Below are 26,892 nucleotides of genomic sequence, written 5' to 3'. Positions count from 1 at the left end.
TTGGAACTGAAACAGAAACTGAGAGATACTCAGCACTTTATCATTGAACTCAGTGATGTCCTGATAATATTAGTGGCCGCCTAATTAAATCTTGTCCTGACGAACTCAGTCCTATATTTCAGGTTATTTTTAATAAATCCTTGCAAACACAACATGTGCCCTCTCTTTGGAAAGAAGCAGTCGTGGTTCCTATCCCTAAATCTAGTCGTCCAAAAATTCTAAATGACTTCAGGCCTGTTGCCCTCACTTCAGTTGTAATGAAAGTCTTTGAAAAAATCATCAGAAATGTGATTATGAAAGAGACTGAACATCAGCTGGATCCAATGCAGTTTGCATATAGGCCCAATAGAGGAGTGGAAGACGCACTTTTGACTTTACTAAATCTGATTCTTAAAAATGTAGAGAGTAAAGGGACTTTTGCAAGTCTTCTTTTCATTGATTTGTCTTCAGCTTTTAATACAATACAGCCCCATATTTTAATTAAAAGACTTTTAGAACAGTTTGACATCAGGAAAAACCTGGTGGGCTGGATTTTTGATTTTTTAACTGACAGGTCAAGAGTGAGAATAAATGGGATTCTGTCTGACCCAGTGTTCTCCTCTACAGGTTCTCCTTAAGGGTGCGTCTTGTCGCCCTTATTATTCATTCTCTATACAAATATGTGTCAGAGCAGACATGAAAACAGGGTCATTATTAAATATGCAGATGACTCTGTTACTGTCAGCTTACTGAAAGAGGGTGAAACTAACCACGGTCCAGTCATTGTTGACTTTGTTCAGTGGTGTGAGGAGTCTTATCTCCAGCTGAACATATCTAAAACAAAAGATATGGTGATTGATTTTAGGAAACAACAAAATGGGGACGTAGTCACTTTAATTAAAGGTCAGAAAATAGAGCAAGTACAATCATATAAATATCTTGGGACCATAACCAATGAAAAACTGAACTTTGATCAAAATTGAAAATCAGTTTGTAAAAAGGGTCACCAGCACCTTTATTGCCTTAGGACACTTGCTCATTTCCACACTGACCAAAAAATTTTAACTTTGTTTTATCGTTCTTTTATTGAGTCTGTTTTATCCTTTTGTTTGGTGGCATGGTTTGGTCAGACCTCTGTCACAGAGAAAAACTCTCTAAATCAGATAGTGAGATGGTCCAGTCGTCTGATAGGTGAGCCACAGTCTTGTTTAGCCTCCCTGTACTCTAAGCAGGTACAGAGGATGGCTTTATCAATCCTTAAAAATGGTTCCCATCGTCTAAGGGGTGAATTTCAGCTTCTTCCCTCAGAACGGAGGTTTCTATTTCCCGAGATGCAGGACAAAGCGTTATAAAAATAGCTTTGTCCCCGTTGCTGTCACTGAATTAAATAAGAACTGTTTTTGATTCGAAATATTAAAATGACTATATATGTGCCACAGTGAGGTTTATATCTTTACTAGGTATGTGTGTTTTAAAAGGATGCCAAATGCTGTCATTTGTTAAGCCGCCCTCGCCGTACCTCGGTGGGTCCATCAGGTCCTCCAGAAGCGTGAGCAGTTTGGTGAGTTTCACCATTTGGTCCAGGAGCTGCGCCTGGATGACGGCCGCTTTCAGCGGTACCACCGTCTTTCCCTCGCCCAGTTTGAGGACCTGCTGTCCCGCATTGGTTCAAGCATCGCCCGCTTAGACACCAACTACAGGCGCTCAATCCCTGTCGCCTATCCATCTGCCTGCGGTTAGTAAAAGTGTTTAATACGGTAGTCCTTTATTGATGCCTGTGCTAATGTATGCTAAACTATCGTTTATACACTGCTAACATGGATGTGCTATGCTAACAGTGAATGCTGTCGGTGTTTACTGATAGCAAACTGTGGTATGGAGACGACTGTTTATAATATTTCTAGTGATACTCAAAAGGTCTCATCAAGACCTGATTTAATTCGATTTATGCTGTTATCAGTGTTTGCATTGATAGCATGGCTGTGGTGTCGTATCAGTGTATGCTCTCGGTGTTTGCTGATATCAAACTGTGGTATGAGGACCACTGTGGGTTAATCTTTGTAGTGATACTCACTCCTTTTTTTTTATTTAGACCTGGTTTAATTCTGGTATAGTTGAATATTTGTATATAATCCCTGCAGCTGTCAGACTCTATAACAGGGGTCACCAGCCTTTCTTAAAACTGAGAGTTAGATAAAACTGTGAACAGTTTGGTTCATCTTTAGTTATATGGTTCTATCCAGCATATTCTATCTTGATATGCTGTCTTATCACAGGTTAATTTTTCAAAAATATTAGCAATGATTTATGCAAGGAAAAGGCTACGTACAACTCTTTATTTCTATTAATGTCTTACTTCATTCCTACCTGATTGACATGTTTAGGAATTATGAGTGATTGGCTCACTGTAGTGGTAAAAGTTGCTACCAATCAAATTATGATATGGTAAAGTTAAAACAAAACACAACTGACTGTTTTATATTAAATCTAATATATATTATGTAATTATCCTTATAATTACAAAATGTTTTATGTAAGATTTATGTTTTGTAATTTAAATCTGACATCACAAAAGTATTTTGGAGGTTGAATAATGTATTTTGTAACTGCAGTACACATAATACTAATTTTGAACAATTTTGTCCAGGTTCCTTGCCACCAGGGACTCCTTCAGGACCATCGCGTTCAGTTACAGAGTCTGTGTGTCCACGGTGAGCCAGATCATCCCCCAGGTAGCGACGGCCATCTGGGACTGTCTAGTGGATGACTTCATGGCTGTGCCTTCACCTGGAGACTCAAAGAGAAAGTATATACAGTGGTCCCTCATTTATTGCAGTAGGGTTTCTCAGAATAACTAGCCCCTCGCCACACACTTTATACACTTTATTCACTTTATTCATTTATTTTTTTTACACACACACATGAAGATTAGTCACAGTTCTCACAAGTTGATTCTCACAGTGCAAACCTTTGTAGATTTCAAAACGTAAAAGTATCATTATGCTGTTTTTTCTTCGTCTGCCTGCCACTTTTGTGCGCCTTTTTCCCTCCAGGAGTGATGATGTCATCATCACTCCATAAACCAATGAGATTATCACATGACATTTTTGAACGGGGATATTTCTTTTTAACTGTTTTCAATTTAACATAATATTTAAGTGTTTCTTAGTTTTAGACTAGTTGGTTAGTCTATTTCAATGTTTAAAACCATATCCCAGGGTTTTTACTTCACCATTTATGGAGTTTTAACAAGCAAATAAAAGACAGAGCTTAATTCTGTAAAGATTAGATGAAAAATACTCAAAGGATAAATTCAATTGGTTTATTATTTTGTTACATAAGTTGAAAAAAGTAAAGAAAAAATTAAAACAAGTAAATGAAGGGGGGGGGGAGAAAACCCCAACAATCCCCTCTGAGCAAGCACTAGGCGACAGTGGGGAGGAAAAACTGCCTTTTAACGGACAGAAGCCTCCAGCAGAACCAGGCTCAGGAGGGGGCAGTCAACTGCTGGGACTGGTTGGGGGGTTAGGGTGAAAAAAAGATTAAGAAGGTAGGGAATATGTGTTAGGAGAGAAAGGGAGAGGGAGGACAGGAGAGGTGAAAATTAAGATGGATCACAGGTGGAGGAGGACGAGGCTAAATCATCTGAATAACCAGCAGAAGCCTCTTTTCTTCGTTTCCAGGTATTTTTCCATGAGCGCTTTTTTCTCCAGGATAAGGGTTCTCAACTGATCGTTTGTTTCTGCATTTTGCTTCTCGAGTTGCTCGCATCTTTGCTCCATTTCTTTTAATCCTGCTTGTTCTTTTCTAGGCTTTTCTTTCGGGTCTTTGTACAGGGAGTGCAGAATTATTAGGCAAGTTGTATTTTTGAGGAATAATTTTATTATTGAACAACAACCATGTTCTCAATGAACCCAAAAAACTCATTAATATCAAAGCTGAATGTTTGTGGAAGTAGTTTTTAGTTTGTTTTTAGTTTTAGCTATTTTAGGGGGATATCTGTGTGTGCAGGTGACTATTACTGTGCATAATTATTAGGCAACTTAACAAAAAACAAATATATACCCATTTCAATTATTTATTTTTACCAGTGAAACCAATATAACATCTCCACATTCACAAATATACATTTCTGACATTCAAAAACAAAACAAAAACAAATCAGCGACCAATATAGCCACCTTTCTTTGCAAGGACACTCAAAAGCCTGCCATCCATGGATTCTGTCAGTGTTTTGATCTGTTCACCATCAACATTGCGTGCAGCAGCAACCACAGCCTCCCAGACACTGTTCAGAGAGGTGTACTGTTTTCCCTCCTTGTAAATCTCACATTTGATGATGGACCACAGGTTCTCAATGGAGTTCAGATCAGGTGAACAAGGTGGCCATGTCATTAGTTCTTCTTCTTTTATACCCTTTCTTGCCAGCCACGCTGTGGAGTACTTGGACGCGTGTGATGGAGCATTGTCCTGCATGAAAATCATGTTTTTCTTGAAGGATGCAGACTTCTTCCTGTACCACTGCTTGAAGAAGGTGTCTTCCAGAAACTGGCAGTAGGACTGGGAGTTGAGCTTGACTCCATCCTCAACCCGAAAAGGCCCCACAAGCTCATCTTTGATGATACCAGCCCAAACCAGTACTCCACCTCCACCTTGCTGGCGTCTGAGTCAGACTGGAGCTCTCTGCCCTTTACCAGTCCAGCCACGGGCCCATCCATCTGGCCCATCAAGACTCACTCTCATTTCATCAGTCCATAAAACCTTAGAAAAACCAGTCTTGAGATATTTCTTGGCCCAGTCTTGACGTTTCAGCTTGTGTGTCTTGTTCAGTGGTGGTCGTGTTTCAGCCTTTCTTACCTTGGCCATGTCTCTGAGTATTGCACACCTTGTGCTTTTGGGCACTCCAGTGATGTTGCAGCTCTGAAATATGGCCAAACTGGTGGCAAGTGGCATCTTGGCAGCTGCACGCTTGACTTTTCTCAGTTCATGGGCAGTTATTTTGCGCCTTGGTTTTTCCACACGCTTCTTGCGACCCTGTTGACTATTTTGAATGAAACACTTGATTGTTCGATGATCACGCTTCAGAAGCTTTGCAATTTTGAGACTGCTGCATCCCTCTGCAAGATATCTCACTATTTTTGACTTTTCTGAGCCTGTCAAGTCCTTCTTTTGACCCATTTTGCCAAAGGAAAGGACGTTGCCTAATAATTATGCACACCTGATATATGTGTTGATGTCATTAGACCACACCCCTTCTCATTACAGAGATGCACATCACCTAATATGCTTAATTGGTAGTAGGCTTTCGAGCCTATACAGCTTGGAGTAAGACAACATGCATGAAGAGGATGAAGTGGACAAAATACTCATTTGCCTAATAATTCTGCACTCCCTGTATATGATAGGGCAACACCCCCACTTGCTCTTAACACTGTACATTACACATTTACATGATATACATATTTACATGATATTCACATAACAACATTTATGTTCCAAACAAAATATGCGTAAATTTATCTATTTCCACTTTACTTACAGACTTAGTCATGATGTCTGCTACCATGTCTTCTGTTGCACAATATTTAACTTGTACTTCCTTCTCAGTTATAGCAGACCTAATAAAATGATACTTGACGTCGATGTGTTTACATCTTTGACGGTTTATAGGATTTTTGGACAATGCAATTGCACCTTGATTGTCTGCAAGAATGGTAACTGGTGAATATTGCCTTTTAATGTCCATGCCATTAAGTAGCTGTGAGAGGTATAAGCTTTCTTGTACTGTGGCGGCCATCGCCATGTACTCTGCCTCGCACGTTGACAAAGCTACTGTAGCTTGCTTCCTGGTTTTCCAGCAGATCACTGGCCCATTTTTGGATAGTACAAAACAATAACCCGTTGTACTTCTCCTGTCACTCAAATCTGTGGCCCAATCTGCATCGCTGTATGCTATAAGATTTAGGTTTCCTTCTGTCCTTTTATAGCACAGCTCTTTGTTTAGTGTCCCCTTAAGGTAACGTAATACATGTTTTGCTGCTGTTCAATGATGCTCTTTTGGCTCAGATAGGGATTGTGACAGTTTGCTCACTATCCAACTCAAATCTGGTCTTGTACATGTCATTAGGTAAATCAAACTGCCCACTAATTCTCTATATTTTCCTGAATCAGCTGATTCACCATGTGCATCAAAGTCATTTTTGAGTTCACAAGGAGTAGAACGTGGCTTACAGTCAGACATTTTGAACCTTTCCAGGATTTTTGTGACGTACCGTGTCTGGTTTAGTCTTATCTCATGGTTCTCTTGTATACAGTCAATACCCAGAAATGTTTGAGCTCACCAAGATCCTTCATTTTAAATTTCTCATTCAACATTTGTTTCACGTTTCTGATAGCGTCTTCACTGTTGGCAGCTATGATTACATCATCAACCCAGATGATAAGAATCACTGTCTCACTCGCTGTCTGTCTGGAATATACACAATGGTCTACAGGATTTTGTTTGTAACCTTTTTCACATAAATGGTCATGTAACATCTTATTCCAGTTCCTGCCAGATTGTTTCAAACCATATAGTGATTTGTTTAGTTTGCAGACCAGTTTTTCACCTGTGTCTGATTTTACTTCAAAACCTTCTGGTTGCTGCATATACACCTCAAAATCGATTGGGGCGTGCAAATAAGCAGTCTTCACGTCCATTTGATGGAGTTTAAAGTTGTACCGTACTGCTAATTGCATCAGAGTACGCACTGATGTCATATCTGCAGTCGGCGAAAAGGTTTCTTTGTAATCAATGCCTTGAACTTGGCTATAGCCTTTAGCAACATATCTTGCTTTAAATGTTTTAGTCCGATTCGGGTTCTCTTTTATCACATACACCCATCTCCCTCCCACTGCATTTTTACCTTCTGGCAGCGTGGTTAGAGTAAACGTATTATTGTCTTTCAAGGATCTCATTTCATCTTCCATAGCATCTGACCAACACTTAGAGTTCGATGACTGCATAGCTTCTTCAAATGTCTTTGGTATGTTATACATCACCCTGTAACAGTAATCTACAGTCAGCGATGTTTGGTCGTCTTCTGCAGTTTGGACATAGTCTTTCAGGTAATCTGGCCTTCTCCTGTTTCGTTTAGGATATCGTTCAGACTCTGTTCTGTCACTCTGTTTGTCTGAGTTTTGTGTGTCATTTATGACATTGTCCTGAATGTCACTTTCAGGTTCCAGGATCATACTTTCATTTGATCTCTGGTCATTCCCTGTTTTGTCCATTCTAGCGGGGTACTTCAAGATGTCCCCTGGAGTCAAATCATCATCTCCATCGTCATCATCCTGAGTGGTCTGGGTTTGGTGCTCAACTACACCTTTAGTGAGGAACTTAACCAACCTATGTTTAAGAACTCGTCCTGTTTTAGGGTAGTAGACTAGATATGACGGACTGTTTTTATCGTAACCCACAAAAACTCCTTCGTCACATCTCGCATCTAACTTCTTTTTGTTGTGTCCGTAACCGTAGCAAACTGATCCAAAAATCCCCATCCTCGACATGTCTGGCTTCTTTCCTGTCAGCATGTAATAAGGGGTTTGCTTTGTACGTCTGTTGTAACACCTATTACGAATTACTGCGGCAGTCATAACAGCATAAGTCCATAATCTCTTTGGCAGGTTACTTTCGATCAACATACACCGTGCCATTTCAAAAAGTGTTCGCCATTGTCTCTCAGCAGTCCCATTCTGATGAGGTGAATACGGCGCTGATGTCTCATGCTTTATCGTGTTTTTATTTAACAATGTCTGAAACTCTTTAGATGTAAATTCAGTTCCATTGTCTGACCTGATTCTCTTTACTTGCCCATAAGGGGCGACGTCTGCCAAGAATCTTTCAGTTGCTTTTACGGTGTCACTTTTAGCCTTTAAAAAGTACACAAACATTGTGCCTGAGTAATCATCAGTAAATGCTAACGTGTACCTGAACCCGTCTTTAGCTTCTGGTTCTATCGGTCCAGCTAAGTCAGTGTGCACTAGCTCTAATGCTTCTTCTGCTCTTTCGTCAGGCTCTCTATTCCTGGTTTGGATAAATTTCCCTTTTATACACACTTCACAATCTTGGTAATGTTTAGCTTTACCTTTTTATTTTCATACCCTCGGTAATGTTCTCTAGTTTAACCAAGTCTTCATAGTTACAGTGGCCGAGGATTTTGTGCCAAGTTTCTACATCATGACAGCCATTGCATTCGTCGTTGTCAACATAATGATCAGATGTAACACTGTTCAAATAGTATAGGCGTTCATATTCACTTATCTTAAACCTTGTCCCGTTCTTATGGATAAGCTGGTTGCAGCCCTTCTTGAAGGTTACTGAGGCTCCTTTAGCCGTCGCCGCCTGGACCAAGAAGATATCTTGCAGGTAAGAGGGAATGTAAAGGGCTCCCTCCAGTGTCGCCTTCACCTTTCGTCCCTCGCTGTCTTGTAGATAGACCTCCACATCTCCCCTCTTCAGTGCGACCCCACTCGTCCTCGTCCCGTCAGCTAACTCCATGAAGTGTCTTCCAGGTGCGAATGTCTCATCAAAACTTTTGAATCTCTGAATGTCCGTAATAATGTGAGAAGTGGCCCCTGTATCAACCATTAGGCCTCTCTGTTTCAGCCCTTGATTTCCACAGTCTTTAGCTTTGAACGCGAAACTATGATCTTCTGCATCGGTTACGTGTTTAGCAGTAATCTTCTTTCGTCGGCGACAGTCGCTGTCCTTATGCGTTGAGCTTTTGCAGTAACCGCACCACTGCTTCTCTTTTTGTTCTTTCCTTTCGGCCTTTGTGTAACACTCACGTGCTATATGACCCTTTTTTTCACAGTTGTAACATATGATTTCTGCATTGTCTCTCTCTTTCTTCCAGTTATTTGCCTTCATCACATTGTCTTCAGAACATGTGGCCTTTTCGGTGCTCTCGTAGCTTCTTAATTTAGCTTTGAATTCACTAAATGTCATTGCTTTGTCACTGTGGGTTACATGTATGGCAAACGGCTTGAAAGATTCAGGCAACCCTTTTAACACCATTGCAATAAGCAGTCCATCACTTAATGTCTCTTCTGCATTCCTCAGAGCTGTAATGGCAGTCTCAGCCCTTATCATATAGTCTGTGACGCTCTCGCTGGGCGTTTTCTGTAGCGACGTTAGCTCCGGATACAGGCTAATCACACGTTGTTTCCCCTTACCGGCGTAGTGCTCTCTCAGAATTCCCAACGCTTTCCGTCCGTCATCCCTGGCATCTCTCATCACGAGTGAAAGACTTCTATCATCCAATACTTGGATTAGCTCTGCATAAGCTACTTCATTCTTTTCATCCAAGGCTACGTTCACACTGCAGGTCTTAATGCTCAATTCCGATTTTTTTGATCAAATCCGATTTTTTTGTCTGCTCGTTCACACTACAAATAAAATGCGACAGCAAACACTCTCTAGTGTGAACGCTCAAAGCGGCCCGCATGCGCAAAAGAAGACGTCATACACAACGCGCTCTGTTTAGACCCAGAACAAACTATATTGTTTGACTGATGGCCCTTAATATAAAGACTTCGGACTTCATGTTTCCCGATTTTTGCTTTAAGTTATTTTGTTATTTACATAATAATGTAGATAACCTAATAATTATCCTCATTGCTGTTTTAGAGGAGCGGTGCTTCAAAGGATAGTTGCAGATTTCTGTCAGAATCTGCAGGTTATGCAGTACAAATAAAATGTTAACTTTTCTCCAACGTTGTCTTCCCAGCAGTTTCACCGGATGGCCAGGAAGCGTTCGCGATGTCTTCTCTGGCGCTGATAATTGGCGTCTGTCTTGTATCAGTGACGTAAAAGACGGATTTAATGCGGCTTGACCGTTCACACAGCAGTCGCTTTCTGAGACATCGGATCGGATTCAGTATGTGGTACTGATCAGATTCAGTACCACATACGAAAGTGACCCAGATCGGATTTGAAAATATCGGATTTGTGCCGTTCACACTGTCACACCATGATCGGATATGGGTCGCATAGGGTCAAAAAAATCTGATTTGATGCGCTTTCGCCTGCAGTGTGAACGTAGCCCAAGTCCTTGTCTTCTTCCTCCGACTCGCCGGGCTCGTCCAAAATGGCGGCCTTTAGCCCAAGTAGCCGCATGTATCCCAGGAACTTTGTTTCCCACAATTCGTAGTTTCTCTCATCTCCGTCGAAGCACAGACGGTTCCACCGGCTTCCCACATCCCTTCTGGGCCCATAACCTGTTGGATGTTCCATTTTCTAGGGCAGAAATACCGTGGTAACTCGCACATCTCATGGAGGAATAAACCACATACACCTTGTTAGAGTTTTACATCAGAGGCACACGCCTTCCTCTGCGCCAACATTTATTGAACACACACTTCCGTATTTATACCTTTCAGATTAAGAGCACATACATATATGATAGGGCAACACTGAAGTTGGATTATCTGGTATATAATGATGTGCTATGTGATTGCTAGCGACACAGCTATGTTAGCATAACATTAGCATAGTGAAGCTGGAGGATGAACGCCAACTTTTTTTCCACTCATTAAAAGTTAACGTGAGGGATTCTGGTGGTCAGGGACAAATGCAATCGCATAGCAAGATGCTATACACGGGCCAAACTTCAGTCAGGAGAACAACTGGTTATTACTCATCCACAATACGAGGTTAGTTATTAATATACTGCAACAACATGGGAATAGAACAGTTGCGAGAGAATTCAACATTAATGAATCAATGTTACGGAAATGGAGGAAGCGTAGTTTTTGGCTTTCCCCATATTTCAAAAGTGCTTCATCTCTTTGCTATGACTGTCGCATGCCATAATTTGCAGATGATAATGGTTTTAGCTGCTGCGATGCTTTCACCAAAACAGGCGCAGCTTGATGACATCATCAACATGTGCTAACTACTTTAATGCACAGTGATCATTTTTTGGATGTGTAAACATCCATAACAGTAAAATTGTTAATAAACAAACAAACAAACAAACAAAACTAACCCGCATGCCTGCTTTCATAAGTCTTTTGTACTTTATGTTTGATTTTAATAAAAATCGGCACAAAGGTAAAGCAGTCAAAGGGCACTTGCATCATTATATACACTTATACATATAATACATATAATAGCAGCAATGCCCAAAGTACAGTTGTGACCTGTAGTGGGTAATATTTAATAATATAAATATTTTCGTTTTTATTTTTTAAATCGAGTCCGTACTCCCGTTCTCGCTAGTCTTAATTTAAATGGTTACTGCGAAACTACACAGACAAGCTGTTAGTGTTTCTGGGCTAAATAAAGCAACCTACTGGAGTAATTACATAATTCAGCTTTAGTTTTTGGGTTTGTTTGTTTTTTATTTGTAAACAAAATCGGGTTGGAACACCAGTAACGCATTGTCTACACGGCGTGCGATTTGCACCACCGACCGTCGGGGCGCTATTCACAGAATATATTACCGGTTTCGTGTCGGTTTACGCGTCTTCTCTCTTCCTTCCGGTGCCCCGCTTGCCCCACTCCCTCCCGGTGCTAGACCGTCGGGCTTGGCAGTGGGAGCGTAATGGCGGTCCACCGGGGACCCTCTACGAAATGGCTCTTCACCCGGGAGCAGCTCGAAAATACGCCGTCTCGACGCTGTGGAATAGAAGCAGACAAAGAGCTCGCTTACCGACAGCAGGCTGCCAACTTAATCCAAGAAATTGGCCAGAGACTCAACGTGTATCCTTTCTGAAACGCTGAGTCTTGCCGGACGGCAGGCGGGCTGTCTGTAGTTAGCATTAGCATAGAGTGCGGCTCGAAATGAAATGCTTGTTATATTTTATCCTGTGATTGTGTAAACAGGTGTCCAATGGTTCGGTGTTGTATACATAGGCCTCTCTGATAAGATGAGCCATTTTAACTCCTCTCACAGGACGTTTGTGACCCGCCGGAGGTGATGAGGCCCGCTAGCTAGCTTAGCTATTGTTTGGCTCGTCAGTCTGTTGTTTCTATTGTTAGCTTTTGTCTACTAAAAGCAGAGATACTGATATTAGTCGTATGTGTGTTGTAAACATTTTGCCACTCTATACACGATTCCAGCCCACATTGGAAATGTGGGCTTTGTGTAATTATGAGTGTGTTGACAGGGTTTTAACCCGCGGCCTCACGTTTTGCGATCTCCAAGGCCTTAACTCAGTACTAAGCTTTCTAATCTAATGGCGTTGTTTATTTGCCTGTGAACCATCCATGTGATTTCCTTAACCGTTCACTCAGCTCTCAATTAATTATCAACACTGCTATAGTTTATATGCACAGGTTTTATATGATCCACTCCTTCACCAAATTCAATAGAAATGTAAGTATCGCTGCGTTGTTCGCTGATATCACGATCACCTTTGCCGCAGACTAGCAAAACTGTGTTTTTCCTTTCCTCCCTTGTATAGATAATTTCCCAGACTACGTTGTTCCTGGCAGCTAAAGTTGAGGAGCAGCCCAGGAAGCTGGAGCACGTCATTAAAATAGCCCATGCCTGGATTAACCCACAAGATCCTCCCCTGGACACTAAAAGCAACGTGAGTAAACTGTGACTGCTCTGGAGCTTATGTTTTTCCATACTTTGTAAGTTAATGTTTCACAGACCTTACAGTGTGGTTTTTAGAGGTTACATATGGATTGTACTGATGCTGCGACTAGTAGAAACGTGAAGCCGAGGTTTTTGGTCTATTTGTTTTTCTTTTCGATATGTGTCCTGCTGATCTATTTTATTTCAGATCTCTTATTTAGCTCTGGAAAACTTTAACACATGTTGATCACTAGTTCTGAGGTTTTACGATCCCTCGGTTTATGCCAGTATATAATCTTCTAAACCAACTTTGTGCCATGAGCTGAAAGGAAACAGTCTTAAAGGTTGAGCACCTTTTTCCATGGTCTGATTATCCTATCATTACCTTGTGAGATTGGAAATAACAATACCACTACTAGGAGTGAGCCTGGGTCATTTGGGGGTTATGTGACCGTTAAGGTAGTGCTAGCTATCCTTTATAATGCATACTACGTGGCCCCAAGCACAAAAAACGGTGCTGTTCCTAGAGAAAGGAGAGGCGGAGACATACCTGGAAGTTATCTCACTCCCAGTGTGAAGTGAATGTTTGCTGGAAAGCCTTGCTCACATATGGTTGGTGACTAATTCCAAAGCGTAGGATGACATCAGCTAAATAGACAAAATGGCTCTTAACATTTGTCTTTTGGACCTTTCACCCTTTTTAAATGTATAAAAAAAACTTGCCCGTCCTTCTTCTCTTCATCGGGTTCTAACCATGTTTATACTAGAGCAGGGGTGGGCGAACTTTTTGATTCGTGGGCCACATTGAGTTCTAACATTTGACAAAGGGGCCGGAACAGGAGCAGATAGATGGCATGCTTTGAAAACATCACCTCATTGGGGGGGAAAATACACATCTTGGGATATGGAGAAAACATGTGCTTTAATTTCCAATGAAAATGAAGAAGAACATTACAATAAAATCTCTGACTTCGAAATGAGTCTTTAAACACTGAAAATCAAATAAATGAACATTTTATTTTAAAGCACTGAAAGTTCTGTTATCCTTCAGGATATCACATCACTCTCCTCCTGACTCTTTTTTTTTTTTTTTTCAAAAACGGTAGGAGATGCAGATGTACTTGTCCTGTTCCTTTTATTCAATTTGTTTCCCCGGTGCCAAAAGTCAACAACGACCAGTGCAAGAACGAAACAGTTGCAGCAAGTCAGTCTGTGAAGCGTTATATTTGATCTGCGCACACTGTTCATTTTAACAACGTGCGTATCACGGAGACACACATTTTAATGGGAGCAGTGTTGTTGGTCTCCTTTTTTAGGCAGCGCATCAAAGTCTGGAGTTAGTTTTGTTGTGGCGATTCTCAGGATGGATCTGAGGTGTAGGTCTGTTAACTTGGATCTGTGGCTGGCTTTGTTGATGTTCATGACGCTGAATGTCTGTTCACACACGAAGGTAGAGCCGAACAAAGCCAACATCATCTGCGCTTTTCGTCTTAGATTTGGAAACGCGGCATCATTGAGTGAAGCATAGAAGTCATTTAGTTTCAGAGAGCTGAACTTCTCTTTTAAGGCAGGGTTGGACTGAAGGTCGATGAGTTCGAGCTGAAGCTCCTCTGGAGCTGTTTCAGGGGCTTGTGACAGAGGAAAGGCCAGTGATTGTCAATTTTATCGAAATCCAAAAACCGACGGCAGAATTCTCCGTGCAGTGCATCCAGTGACTCACTGTATTTCTTTACTTTTGCTCCGGCCTCTTTCAGCGTGGCTAGTGTAGGAAAATGAGTGAATGACGTGTTCAAAATCTGCCTGGAGAATAAAGCCAGCTTGGATTTGAAGGCTTTCACGTTTGTGTGCATGTCATGCACAAAGTGCTCCTTCCCCTGCAGTTTCACGTTGAGCTCATTCAAGTGTGAAAATACGTCCGTAGCAAACCCAAAGTCACACATCCAGCTCTTGTTGCTCAGCTCAGGAAATTCCTCAGTCTTCCCCTGCCGCTCCAAAAACACGCCAATCTCCTCTTTGAGCTCCCACACTCGTTGAAACACTTTGCCCAAACTCAACCAGCGGCCACGGGAGTGATAAAGCAGGTCCTGGTGATCCGCATCAGTTTCCTCCAAGAATGCAATGAACTGACGGTGCTGAAGTCCCCGTGCGCGTATGAAGTTGACAAGTTTCACCTCAGGATTCACAACATGATTCAGCTGTAACACCGATTTACATAGAGATTCCTGGTGGAGGATGCAGTGGAGAAAAATGACATCCTGGTCAGGGTTTTCATCTTTCACTTTATTCTGGATTCTCCTCAGCAGGCCAACGTTTTTTCCCGTTAAATTCAGAGATCCATCTGTGGTGACGTTAACAAGCTTACTCCGGGGAAGCTTCATCACATCAGAATTGCAGGGGAAATAAAACATTAACAAGGTTAATTTATTAATTTTTTTTCAAGTTTGGCGGGCCGGATCAAAACGTTTGATGGGCCGTAGTTTGCCCATGCCTGTACTAGAGTCTTTCATTGGTTTGGCACAACTGTTCCCCACAACCACATTTATATAAAAGAGGGCAGATGCATAACCATTATTTTTCTTTGCATGTGAAGGCCCACTCCTGTGTGTCAGAAGTGCCAGATGTCGACATGGCTGAGTAGATCGGGATAATAATAATTTAATGTGAAAATGAGCTGGAAAGGCCTTGATTAACAAAGTGATTACTTTGAGCTCTGCTGTCTGGTGAAAAGCAGGCGACACTCATGAGATGTGTACTGGAGTCTGTGTGGATCGCACCATTTGTTAGGTTTGACCTCTGACTGGAGGCAGCGATGGCAGGCAGCAAACTGCAGCTTTTTGTCTGTAAAGTAATCGCAGCTGCAGTTTGATGTCTAGAATAAACGTATCTGTTGTCACAGCTGACTCTGAAGTCAGAGACTGATGTGAGTTAATTACTGAATTTGCTTAATTTAATCAAATGCTTTTCACAGAAGTAGCCTCTGTTACAGTTCGCTGAGTGTCATCATAGATAATGTTGAGTATCAGAGACTGTTAAACGTGAGTTGCATGCTGAATTTTCTTAATTTAATCAAAAGTCTTTCAGTCTTAGTTTGTTGTACAAGAAAGGACAAAGATAATTTGGTTACATCCAAATTTTTTCATGTTTTGCAGCATGGCTGTTTCTTTTGTTTTTCCTCTGTCATAAGCCATATTGGCTTTTTTGAGGTTTTAAACTTCCATTTACTTAAAAGAAAATGTAATTGTTAATGATGATTGGGTGGGCTTAATTCAGTCTTGACTGTTAGCACAAGGTGACCGCCACAAGTATACAGAAAAAATTCCACCCATCCAAAACGGAGACGGACACACATCAACCTTTTCAGTTTTTGTATAAACGTGTCTGTGTATGTCAGCGTGTGTGTCCACCAAATTAAACCAATTATATCCAGTAGAGTTCACAAAGAAATGATACTTGGTTATAATTTATACTAAAATTCCTACTGAATTACGAAACTTCTTTACAACAGCATCGATACCAACAGTGCTGTCTTTTTCCTCAGCCTTCGACACACAACTTCACACAGCTCCTCCTCTCACTAACAGCTGAAGTAGTTAACCTTCATAACACTGAAGAAGAGTTCAGGAGGAATTTCAGAGGTCAGGAAAGTTTCCATTTCAACAGCATTAAAGTATTAAACAGTTTTCATAAATGTTAACCTAGAAGGCGCACACGTTAGCATTAGCCATTTACCTTTTAGCAGTTATCTGATAGCCACATTAGCCATCTGTTAGCATTAAAGTAACAGCTGGTAGACTGCAGGTCGTGCTGGAGTACTGAGCCGTGGCAGAGTAGATTACAAACACTGACGGGTCGCTGGCTTTATGAACTAGCAGGCGATCCGTAGCTGAACTGAGTAGAGTTCAGCGTGTGGAGAACTAATCCGAGCAAATAATGAGTGAAATCCAGAGCAGAGCAGGAATCAAATGGGTTTCAGGTCTGATGAGCAGAACTGGGGATGTAAACAGCTGCAGCAGAAATGAATTCTGCGCCATTGCTCCTGTTGTTGCAGCATGGTGTCGACACCTTTCCATGGCATTGAAAATGGTATCGAGTTTGAAATTCGAGTTTTGTGACATCCCTAATGTATAATGCTAACAGGCTTGCTCCATTAACATTCCTGTCCACTGATTGTATTTTTGTTTTGTGTGTGCGCTTATAAAAATGGATTTGTTTGTGGTTGTCGAGGGTCGTTTTTAATTCTTCACGGCTTGATCTGTTTCAGGCATTCCAGCAGCAGGCACAAGAGCTTGTAGCACTGGAAACAATCGTGCTACAAACTCTGGGTGAGTACAGGCTGCGCTGCACAGACTGCACACACTTTCTGCTGTCCTTGGTTTTCCTGGTTTCTACAATAGACCAGTGTAACACCAAGAGGGGGGTTACACACAGAAGAAAATGACTAAAGTACCACACATGCATGCTGACACTTTTTCACATATTCTGATGCAGCGTTTTTCCTCCCGTTCTGTTGAGCAAATGTAAAAAAAACCCCAAAACATTATCTCACTGATGTTCTGCTTCTGTATTTGCACCTCTGCCTGACAATCTTCCTTCCTGGTTGCAGGTTTTGAAATAACAGTTGATCATCCGCACACAGATGTTGTGCGATGTTCCCAGCTAGTGCGAGGTATTACCTTTTTCCTCACCTGTTACTTTTCAAGAACTACTGCTGTGTGTTATCAGCTTTGCTCTAAAACCAGTTTTTTCTCTTGTTTTACAGCAAGCAAGGATTTGGCACAGACTTCCTATTATATGGCTACCAACAGGTTGTTATCCTGTTCCCATTATTGCACTGTAATGGCACACTATAGCTTCCTGCACTGCAGGGTACCCCTTCCTGTGTCCAACGCCCTGTTTGCACTTGGATCCTGGGAACCCCCAATGGGGAAGTACCGACCAGGCTGCTGTGTGCGGTGTATTGTACAAGGGCTCTGTGTTGGCACATAGGGGTTGAATGCACAATGTGGAGTGTAGTGTTGCTGTTTACCTCTCGAAGTTGTTTGGTACCGAGTGCACATGTCTTTAAAAAAAAAAGTCTCAAACGGTAGCCTGAATATAGATTGCCACTAAAGATTCTTAAACTTTTAGAGTTTCTTGGTAAGTACGGTTACTGTTCTTTTTAAATGTTTCTTTTTGATCTTTTTTTAAATCCAGAGGAGCTAACAATGAAACGCCAAACTATACTGCAAACTGAATGCTTTTGTTCTAGAGGACTCCAGAGGGTCACTACGGAGTACTGTGAGGAATATTAGCTAGCTCAACAAAACCTAAATCCCTTCTTCCTTCAGACTCTGTTCGTGCTCACATAACAAGGGGCACTTCATGCGTTACGTGAATCTTTTTCCACACAAGATATTTGTGAGTCTTGTCTTCTCCATTCAGTCTTAATCAGATGAAGGGTTCGCTTTAAACTGGATTTACCTAAGCATTAAAACTGTCCCATACTCTAATTTTGGAGACATGGATGTTGTTTTGGTTTGTACATATCAAAGTGAAAATCATGTTGATTGGGGGAGAAAGTATATTACAAAGGGCATTTAAGCTGATTTCAAACTAAACCTCTGAACGTAAGTCTCCTGGTTTTATGTTACCATGGTGATTTAGCCTGGTAAAAAGACAGCCACTGTTGTGACATAGGAAGCTCGACATAGCAAACGTTTAGTTATTCAAGTTTTTTTGTTTTACAGATGAATAATAGACACATCTTTTACTTACTTTCTCCTAAAGTTTTAGACTAAGGCTAATAGAGTTGAAACATATAATAAAGTGCAAATATATATTGTCTGTGGGCTTCAAATGCAACAATAGGCCTCTATTTTTTTAAGCACACACTCTGTATATAAAAGATGGACATTGCTACTGTGACATAACCCATTTCTTTGCAACCCCATATTTAAACGCTTCTGTTAGTTGGGCCTGTGTGTTCTGCTTGGAAGAATATAGACGTCATTGTTCATTTAGCTTCCAGTGATTCAAAGACATTTGATGAATGACTTGTTAAGCTTGTTGGTACTTAGTACTGTTGGTGTGTAGCTAGCTGTGTACACACAGGGGTACATAAACTAGCTTTGACACATTCTTCCAACAAAAACAACGACTTGTAGCTCAGTGTGGACTACTTATTGGCCTGAACTTTTAAGGGAGCGACAGCTGAGGTCACCACGAAAGAGGTGTGAAACATCATCAGGGGAAACGGCATGAAAAGCGCAGACAGTGGGCTTTGCGCTTCTCTGCAGCCGGCTGAAGGACACGTAAGAGCACAAGCAAGAGTGGCCCACAGACTGGTTGTGACATTAAACTGCTGTGACATGATGACTTCAAAGCTGCCCACAGGCTTTGTGGGGCAGTTTGCAGTGTAGTTTGGGTGTTAGGGTGTGGGAGAAATTAACTGTAGAAAACTGAAAGCGTAATCACTTGTCTTGGCTATCAACATCAGTGTTTCTCAGTCTCAGCGTGGCTACATTTGAATCGTCACTAATTTTATACTGTATATAAGCGCTGTGTAAAAATATCAAAACTGAAACTCTTTATTTTTCTTAAGAGATTAAGAAACGCTGTTGTTTTGTAATTTCCATCATTTTTACATTAACACAAAACAAATAATAAAAATCAGTACGTCTATATTTATGTAATCATTTGAGACATTTAGGAACACAATCTAACAGATATAGGTTTTAGACAGGGGAGTCCTGTGAGGTAAGGATATGTGTATGTGATACGAAGATAACTGAATCTGACAGTCACCACTGTTTGTCTGTTAAACAGTAAAATATATAGTAGATCATGCAAGTTGGTGCGCAGATCCGTCAGCTGACAGTCGTCTTTTGCGTTTCTTGTCTCCTGCAGTTTGCACCTCACCACCTTCTGCCTACAGTACAGGCCCACAGTCGTCGCATGTGTCTGCATCCACCTGGCCTGCAAGTGGTCCAAATGGGAGATCCCTGTGTCTACAGATGGCAAACACTGGTGGGAGTATGTGGACCGCACAGTAACGTTACAGCTGCTTAACGGTAAGAGCATATTTTGAGTTGTAGAAATTCACATCCCAGCAAAGTAAAGTCACACAGTTCGTACAAGGAAAGTGTCTTCTCAGCATTTCATAAAGCACAAAAAAGTTACAAACTCTTCTTTCTGATCAAGCATCTTTAAATGTGTTTAAAAAAGCAACATAAACTTCAAACACAATGTGTTCACCTTCCAACAGTGTGGTCTCTCTTCATCCACAGCTGCTGTGTTTTAGACAGATGGTGAATAAGCTGGGTCTCACTTTTAGCCCAGGCTCTCCCAGAGCTTCCAGCAGTAGTATATTACGGCATTGCCAACAGTAAATTGGGTGTGACACAAGTGTTTGCTTTGTGTGGGCCACAAAGTTTTAGCACCAGCACATTTCCATGTCTTGTGTATCAGAGGAACTGAGGAATCTGTTTCTGTGCAGACTGTAGATCAGATCACGATAAACACTTTTCTCTTTTTATTGTCAGACTGCTGCACGAGTACGTAACAGTGACCTCACCCACAAAGACTTAACACAAATCGGGCTTTGCTTTTCAGTAATTTATTTGTCCTGATTTTACAGCACAGAGGTCATCTGATAAAAATCCCCAAACACACATTAAAATGTTGGCTGTGCTGCGATTTCTGCTTTGTTAACATATAAAATCGCCCCTCAACCAAAGGTCCATTCTGAGCCAGGAAAACCCTGCATATGTACTACTTTCTAGTATGAGGTTTGACTTTATTTCACAGGGAACACTGAGGCTTTATGGAGCTGCAGCTCTATCTGGTGGCAGATGGCTGCATAACATTTAGGACACAACACCAGCACTGGGTATCAATTAAAATGTTTAATTATTAACATTTAGATTAAATGACAAGTACATCTGGTACCCAGGATTGAGAATAGTGACTGTTTTTGTCTAGTAGTCGCACACACCTGTAATTCACCTTTAATCTGAAAATGTGTTGCCCTAGTTCTTCATAGTCTGAAGGCTCCGACTTTAAATTTTAGCAACGTTACCTGTTTCCTTCCTTATCCCTCGTCTAGAACAGAGTTGACACTGGACCATCGTCTTACTCGTACTTTAAACGTTTCTTCTAAACAGCGAGCTCTGATCTGAATGGCCACGTTACTGCTGTCCTTAGAATAGTTCATCTGCTTATTCGGTGCATCTAGTGTCGTATGTTCAAACTGCAGTTATACAGTCTTTCACTGCAAATGGTGACACTGGTCGTCTTCCTTCTCTGGGTCCTGGAGTCCATCTGCAAGAGCTCTGTAGAGCCAGCTGATGGTTTTGTTTTGATAATTATAGCGAGTCCCGCTCAGTGGATTTGTCCACCTTGTGTGTTACAATTGAGCCCTTGTTAGAGAGCTGGTAGAGCTGAGGCTGCCTTGTTTGTTTTCAGAGCTCACCCATGAGTTTCTTCAAATCCTGGAGAAGACACCCAGCAAGCTGAAGAGGATACGAAACTGGAGGGTAGGTGAAAAACATCAGACAGCCCAGAACATAGGGCACAGCTGGTACTGTGGAGATTTGTATTGTTCGTATGTCATGCTGAGTTTGCCTTTTCTGTCTGCAGGCGATTCAAGCTGCTAAGAAGCCAAAGACAGATGGTTCAACTGGGGACACTGCCTTCCAGGGAACATCCTTAGAAAGCCTTCCTGGTGTCACCAACTCCTTTTTCCCCTCAGCATCAGACTCTACAGATATGCCCAACCTAAATACCATCACAACCCCGTTCGCCTCATACCAGCCACTAAACGACCAATCAAAGGCTTGCGGGTACGACCAGTTCTCCCAGCCCGCCCACTCAGACTTCACCCTGGTGAAGCCCAAACACAAAGCTGCAGGCGGGACTAGCAGCGAGCTCGCTGTGAACACCGCCGCTTTTTCGCGGCCACAGAAAGTCTTGACTCTGGAAAAGTACAGAGAGAAACACGCGGCCGAGCTGGCCTTGCAGAACGGCGTTAAGGAGGAGCCAAGCACAGATGTCTACACTCCTCCGCCGTTGTCCTCTCACCACCACAAGAAACGTTCTCAGCCGCAGCAGGCCAGCCAGCCGGGTGACAGGAAAGAAAAGCCCAGCTCTAAAAAACCTCGCCTCGCAGCCTCATACGCAGAAAACGGCTCGGCCACTAGCGAGGAGCTCAAAATGCGGATCAAAGTTTCATCGGAGCGCCACGGCAGCTCGGAGCAGGGTGGGGCTCTGCCAGGCAAAGACAAACACAGAGAGCACAGCAGCCACCGCCACTCGAAACACAGCCACTCGCACTCGTACTCCCTCAGTGCAAACAACAGAGGGGCAATAGACAACTCTTCCTTATCTGCCCGTACTCCCAGCAACCACTGCATCGAGGGCAGCTCCTCTGGCTCGTCTCGTAAGAGACCCCACCCTGATGCCGGCAGCCACAATCACCACCATCACCACCACCACCACCACCACCACTCGTCTAAGAGCAGCAGGACCTCCAAAGGAAGCCTGAGCTCGTCTCACTACTCAGACAGCAACCAGAGGATGATGGAGCACCACGGCCATGACGGAACCAACGGCATGCTGACATCTAACGGGCAGCACACTGACTACAAAGACACTTTTGACATGCTGGACTCTTTACTAAGTGCCCAAGGGATGAACTTGTAACCCAGAGAGTCCCCAGTGTTGTCTACAATAAGGTATTACCATGTTTATTAAAATTTTAAAAATGATTTTATTTGTCTTAAGTTATCTGAATTCTGCATCACCCTCAGTCGTGTCTACACACTGATCATTGATGATTCTTGTCAAACTGTCAAATGTCATAGAGCTGTGTACTACTAGCGTGCAGCGCACACTCAAAAATTGGATGTTTTTGAAATGCGGCTGAAAAAAGAGGTTTTTAAATGTTCTCTTAACTTGAGCTGACATCTATTTTTAACACGGATGTTTTTAGTCACAAAAGGGAAGACGCAACGCAACCATTGTGACAGTTTACAGTTCATGTTTTTTTGTTTGTTTGTTTTTTCTTCCGTTTTTGTATGTTAAGACATTTTGTTTCACTAAAAATCTCAGGTCTTGAATTTTTGATAAAAGAACGAATCTTCCTCTGTTTGGGTTTATTACCTGTATCTGTGGAGATGTATCACCTCGTCGGTTTGCTGACGAAAACAAAAGCAAAACTTTGGCGTCTCTCTTAGGAAACACGGTCTGCATATATTTAAAAGAGCGCATCAACAGTTCCGAACAAATAAAAATGTGAGGGGAACTCCATTTGCCTATCGGGCCGTGCCTGAAGTTTTGTGCAGATTCACTATAGAGCTAAAATGAAGTTTACTTTACATCTGCTGTGAAAGTGCATTTAAGATATAGCGGCTGAAAGCGCAAAAAAAAAAAAAGGCCGTGTGATTGTACCTTGTCAATTACTATTCAGTATGATAAATGTTATTAACTACAAGAAAATACAGATCTCTAAAATAAGATTGTGTATATAGGACTGTAGTTCAGAATTAAACTGTTATTGGTTTATTGCATCAGTCCAGACCTCCTTCCATTCAATGTATCATGAGATCTAAAGCAGACTCTGTATTGATGAACATATCCTTGATTTGTGTATTGGGAGCCCAAATAAAGGTGTAAAAGATAACATGCTGAATTATGGAAGTGTTTGACATTTTGTTTGTTACAATGTTGTTACGATGGGACTAAATTTTGTTACTGTGGGACAGTGAGTTATGACCACTCCAAAATGGCATAGCTGCGACAAACCAGTGGCCCAAACTGGAGTACCAGTTCTGAGCAAAAGTTTAAGTATGACCAACTTGAAAATTTTAAGCATGCCAAAGAATACGAGTACACCCTTTTGAGCTATCTGTGTGATGTACTGCACTCCCCAGCCTACATTTATATAGCAGACGCCTCCAAAGAGCCGTGCTCTGCGGGGGAGGCAAGCGGCTACAAGTCTAAGTACGGAAAACTGCTATGTTAGAGTTTGCCACAATGCCTTTTCATCAAAACTGATTTGTAGCATGAAAACAGCATACTCTTGCACTCTGAAACACTGGAATAAGCTACGCACATGTTGGAACACAGACTGCAGAGTGCGCTCTGCATGAAAGAGATTCAGCCTCTGATACAAATCGAAATGTAGATCCTACAAGCGGCCTGCACCCACCAACCTCACATCAGTGCAGGAACACTAAACCAAAGCTGCATCCTAACAGTCCAAAAATGCAAAGGAAGCTAAGCTACACGACCTCGAGTCTGCACTCTTTTAAGGTAACCGCTAATCGCAGTCACTAGTTTCAATCATTTCAAATGTGTCGTCTGCACACCCATAATGTGAATGTCCCAGTCCACCGCACACAGAAGGAGCTCTATTGGTTTGAGTACAATGAACTCACTGACATGTTGAAGAAATGTCTTTGAGATGATGTGAGCTCTGTGACATGGCACGTTTTCCTGCTGGAAGCAGCCATCACAAGATGTGTACACTGTAGTTTTAAAGGGATGGACATAAACAATACTCAGGTTAGGCTGTGGTGTTTAAACAATGTTCAGTTGGTAGCAAGAAGCCATAGTGTGCCAAGAAAATGTCCCCCACACCATTACACCATCAGCCTGACCCATTGATACAAGGCAGGATGACTCCATGCATCGATAATGTTATTGTCCAATGTTGGTGAGTCTGCAAATTCAGTTTGCTGTTCTTAGCTGACAGTAGTGGCACCCACTGTGGTCTTCTGCTGCTGTAAGCCCATCTGCTTAAAGATCTGATGTGTTCTGCACTCAGAGATGCTCTTCTTGACTGTTGCCTTCCTATCAGCTTGAAGCAGAACTGCCCCTTACTGGGTATTTTTCTCTTTTTGTGATGATCCACTGTAAATCTTAGAGATGGTTGTGTGAGAAAACTCCAGCAGCTGAACAGTTTCTCATAGCAGCCTGTCTAACACCAGCCTGATCTATTGTGCATTCTTGATGTTTTTCACTCTCACAAGGCTCCATTCAATTCAATTCAATTTTATTTATATAGCGCCAAATCACAACATAAGTCGCCTCAAGGCGCTTCATAGATACAGAGAAAAACCCAACAATCATATGACCCCCTATGAGCAAGCACTTTGGCAACAGTGGGAAGGAAAAACTCCCTTTTAACAGGAAGAAACCTCCAGCAGAACCAGGCTCAGGGAGGGGCGGGGCCATCTGCGGCGACCGGTTGGGGTGAGAGAAGGAAGACAGGATAAAAGACATGCTGTGGAAGAGAGACAGAGGTTAATAACAGATATGATTCAATGCAGAGAGGTCTGTTAATACATAGTGAGCGAGAAAGGTGACTGGAAAGGAAAAACTCAATGCATCATGGGAATCCCCCGGAAGCCTACGTCTATTGCAGCATAACTAAGGGAGGATTCAGGGTCACCTGGTCCAGCCCTAACTATATGCTTTAGCAAAAAGGAAAGTTTTAAGCCTAATCTTAAAAGTAGAGATAGTGTCTGTCTCCTGAATCCAAACTAGAAGCTGGTTCCACAGAAGAGGGGCCTGAAAACTGAAGGCTCTCCCTCCCATTCTACTTTTAAATACTCTAGGAACAACAAGTAGGCCTGCAGAGCGAGAGCGAAGTGCTCTAATAGGGTGATATGGTACTACAAGGTCATTAAGATAAGATGGGGCCTGATTATTTAAGACCTTGTATGTGAGGAGCAGGATTTTGAATTCAATTCTGGATTTAACAGGAAGCCAATGAAGGGAAGCCAAAACAGGAGAAATATGCTCTCTCTTTCTAGTCCCTGTCAGTACTCTTGCTGCAGCATTTTGGATTAGCTGAAGGCTTTTCAGTGAGTTTTTTTGGACATCCTGATAATAATGAATTACAGTAGTCCAGCCTGGAAGTAATAAATGCATGAACTAGTTTTTCAGCGTCACTCTGAGACAGGATATTTCTAACTTTAGAGATGTTGCACAAATGGAAGAACACAGTCTTACATATTTGTTTAATATGTGCATTGAAGGACATGTCCTGGTCAAAGATGAGTCCAAGGTTCCTCACAGCGTTACTGGAGGCCAAGGTAATGCCATCCAGAGTAAGAATCTGGTTAGATACCATATTTCTAGGCTTTTCAGGGCCGAGTACAATAACCTCAGTTTTATCTGAATTAAGAAGCAGAAAGTTAGCGGCCATCCAGGTCTTTATGTCTTTAAGACATTCCTGCAGTTTAACTAATTGGTGTGTGTTATCTGGCTTCATGGACAGATAGAGCTGGGTGTCATCTGCATAGCAGTGAAAATGTATGCTATGTCTTCTAATGATACTGCCTAAGGGAAGCATGTATAATGTAAACAGAACTGGTCCTAGCACTGAACCCTGTGGAACTCCATAATTAACCTCAGTGTGTGAAGAGGACTCCCCATTTACTAGGGGTGCAACGATATTCGTATCGATATTGAACCGTTCGATACAGTGCTTTCGGTTCGGTACGCATATGTATGAACAATACAACATTTGTAATTTATTTTATCAACTTTCCTTCTGACGATGCTGTCTGTGTTGAGCGCTCAGTGAATCTGCGTTCGACTACTCCGCCTAGGCTGCACTGTCGAGCGCAGATCCACTGAGCGCTCAACACAGACAGCATCGTCAGAAGGAAGAGCGCAGGGCAAGCTAGCGAGAGAGAAGTTAAGCTCTCCTTGCAACATGGACCTCCCCCACCCTCATTCAGATCTGGCATTTGGAATTATTTTGGTTTTCATGTGACGTATGACCCTGAAGGTAAGCGAGTCATGGACTAAAGTAAAACAGTATGTTGGATGTGCCACGCAATGCTCAATTACATGGGTGGGAGCTAGTGTGTTAGCGCAGTTAGCTCGTTAACGTGTTGGCCGGCTAGCCCCATGCACGGGGCGATCGGCGGTAGCTCGTTAACGGAGATTTGCCGTGTTGTGGCGTTAAGGTCATTTCAACGAGATTAACCTGAAAGCACTAGTGGGAACACAACGAATATGACTGCACATTTACGCCGACATCATCCTAGTGCAAAGACAAAAACAACAAGCATGCTACTAACTTTAGCCGAGTCATTTAGACAGCTGTTAGCACATGATTCTCCTTATGCTGCTGAGAATATAGCCCAGAAGAAGCGGATAGTATAGCTTTTATTTTGGAAAGAGACATTTCTCTGTAATAAACTCTCTTTTCCAAAGATGAGTGATTCCTCAATCAGATACAGGGCTTGCAATATCGCTAGCCCAACGTCCCGGGGCTAGCGATTTTTTCAGTCGGGCTACCAAAATCTATCTCTTCCCTGCCCGTCGGGCTATTGTAGGAAGGAAAAATATA

At 42.1% G+C, this 26,892-nt stretch overlaps 2 protein-coding genes across 2 annotated transcripts; one reads left to right on the top strand and one right to left on the bottom strand.

Annotated features, from left to right (window-relative positions):
* The first annotated feature begins 1,555 nt into the window (after window positions 1–1,555).
* ccnt2b (cyclin T2b) lies at window positions 1,556–23,214 on the top strand. The gene is made up of 11 exons (XM_085397552.1): window positions 1,556–1,714; window positions 2,627–2,785; window positions 11,541–11,725; window positions 12,260–12,341; window positions 12,430–12,558; window positions 16,810–16,870; window positions 17,152–17,214; window positions 17,308–17,353; window positions 19,434–19,597; window positions 20,991–21,061; window positions 21,165–23,214. Exons 3-11 carry the CDS (start codon window positions 11,568–11,570, stop codon window positions 22,224–22,226), a joined length of 1,836 nt encoding a protein of 611 aa, XP_085253678.1. The 5' UTR covers window positions 1,556–1,714; window positions 2,627–2,785; window positions 11,541–11,567; the 3' UTR covers window positions 22,227–23,214.
* Window positions 13,830–14,926, bottom strand: LOC146642474 (general transcription factor II-I repeat domain-containing protein 2A-like). The gene is made up of 2 exons (XM_085398023.1): window positions 14,269–14,926; window positions 13,830–14,176 (listed from the first exon to the last, which is right to left on the bottom strand). Exons 1-2 carry the CDS (start codon window positions 14,924–14,926, stop codon window positions 13,830–13,832), a joined length of 1,005 nt encoding a protein of 334 aa, XP_085254149.1.
* Window positions 23,215–26,892: the final 3,678 nt, after the last annotated feature.

This window comes from Rhamphochromis longiceps, linkage group LG23, assembly GCF_057381845.1.
Source record: "Rhamphochromis longiceps isolate RC_006_pf linkage group LG23, R_longiceps_female_GT1.1, whole genome shotgun sequence".
NCBI lineage: Eukaryota > Metazoa > Chordata > Actinopteri > Cichliformes > Cichlidae > Rhamphochromis > Rhamphochromis longiceps.
Note: the sequence above shows the minus strand (reverse complement) of the source record. Positions and strands in the feature narration are given on the sequence as shown.